Source organism: Sphaeramia orbicularis, chromosome 5, assembly GCF_902148855.1.
Source record: "Sphaeramia orbicularis chromosome 5, fSphaOr1.1, whole genome shotgun sequence".
Lineage (NCBI taxonomy): Eukaryota > Metazoa > Chordata > Actinopteri > Kurtiformes > Apogonidae > Sphaeramia > Sphaeramia orbicularis.
Genome location: NC_043961.1, coordinates 49968878 through 49970764, shown reverse-complemented (window position 1 = coordinate 49970764; position 1887 = coordinate 49968878). Strand labels below are relative to the sequence as shown.

At 35.5% G+C, this 1887-nt stretch overlaps 1 protein-coding gene across 1 annotated transcript in view; it reads left to right on the top strand.

Moving 5' to 3' along the window:
• The window catches only part of LOC115419712 (elastase-1-like), a 5405-nt gene extending 4241 nt beyond the window's left edge, over positions 1–1164 (top strand). Inside the window, exons 6-8 of the mRNA XM_030134657.1 lie at positions 57–199; positions 848–997; positions 1118–1164. Of these exons, the coding sequence (XP_029990517.1) occupies positions 57–199; positions 848–997; positions 1118–1129 (305 nt within the window). The 3' untranslated portion in view covers positions 1130–1164. The remainder of the gene's footprint in view (positions 1–56; positions 200–847; positions 998–1117) is intronic.
• Positions 1165–1887: the final 723 nt, after the last annotated feature.

Below are 1887 nucleotides of genomic sequence, written 5' to 3'. Positions count from 1 at the left end.
CCTTTTCCATGAAGCCTGACTTATCATTTTCTGTTTTGTTGCCCCACCCTGTGCAGCTGGCGGTCCCCTGTCCCCACAGCTGAAGGAGGCCTTCCTTCCTCTGGTTGACCACGCCACCTGCTCCCGCTCCGACTGGTGGGGCAGCACTGTCAAGACCACCATGGTGTGTGGTGGAGGTGGTGCTGAGGCTGGATGCAACGTGAGTCTAATCCCCCTCTTACATATATGACTTTTTTTTTTTTTTTATCTGACTTTAATTGTAGTTAGCTGTGAAAATGAGTGGAATGAGATTTATTTAGTTTTTTTGTAGTTTTGGTTTGAATTTTTCTGGTGTTGTGAGGAAAACTTTGATTTGTAGAAACTGATAAAAACACAGGATTAACACTTCATCAAATATGATCAACAAACTCACTTTTAAAGACCTTTGAAGATGTCATATTATCCAAAGACACTTTCCTATCTCATGAACACGATTTTATCTGCAATTCTGATTTAAGATCATGTTGCACTGGTCATTGCATGCTTTTTAGTTAGTGTGTGCTGTTATTTTTACAGTTTTATTTTGGTTTAGATTTTTCTTTCCATATCGAACTCCAATCTAATGTTTGGGTTTTAGTTTTATCTAACTATAATGACCTTATGTGAACTGGGAATTGCACAATAAGTCAAGTGATTTTGTATTTGAAACAAATAATGGAAAAAAAATTAAAGATGATAATGCTCTTCATTTAAAAAAATGAACAAAAATCAGTAAAGATTCAGAAGAAATTTCACCGATGCTACTATTTTGTATATATGTTGGTGACTGGAGCGCTGAAGTTGCTGTGTTTATTTCCATTCTCTTCAGGGAGACTCTGGCGGCCCTCTGAACTGCCTGGTCAATGGAAAATACTACGTCCATGGTATTGCCAGTTTTGTGTCCGGTAGAGGATGTGACACCCCCAAGAAGCCCACTGTCTTCACTCGCGTCTCTGCCTACATCTCATGGATGAACTCAGTCAGTTTGAGACATATATAAATTTATAATCAGTGATGTGATAGCCCATGAAAATACATTATCAGTGCAAGATTTCATACATTTGATTATATTCTGAATTATTCGTTTTCTCTTTCTCAGATCATGAACTAAGCAGAGCCATCCACAGAGACAGAAGAATCATCTGACCATAATTCATCTGATCTCATTCTACAGAAATAAAAGTTAATAAATTCTGACTGAAAATATATAAATAAGTCTATTTCTTCTTTTTTAGGAAATGCACTACCCCCCGCTTCACCAAAACAAAAGACACAAACTCTAATTAAAATCAGGTCAACAATTAACCCAGAAAGACCCAGTGTTACTTTTGTGGCAGTTCTCAGATATTTTTTTCTCCATATTTAACATTTCCTATGTGATTTAACACAATTCATTGAAAAATGATCCTCTGTATTTTGTAATTTTTCAGTGAAACTGTAGTATTTTCTAATATTTAATGTACTGATCATATAGATGTTCATAAAAGCTCAGACTAAATTTGATGGTTATTATATCAAAAACAGAAAAAAACTGAAGAAGAAGTTACTTTTTCAGTCAAATCTATCATTAACTGAACATAAACCCAGTGTGTCCATCCACTGTCATTGATCCAACTCCATGGGTTTTACTGGTGAATCAATGTTATAGAAAATGATGGTGTTTCCACGTTCACTATGGAGCCTCTGAACATCCAAATGAGTCGTATCTGATGACCATGAAAAGATGGCAAACTGTATTCTACACCAATTATTTACATGTATTGATAAGATTAATGAATCAACGGGTATTAAACAATTTATATCAGTAGATGGTTTTAGACGGTGATGGATGTTTGGTTTTCTATATGGGTTAATCATTAGATGTTTTAT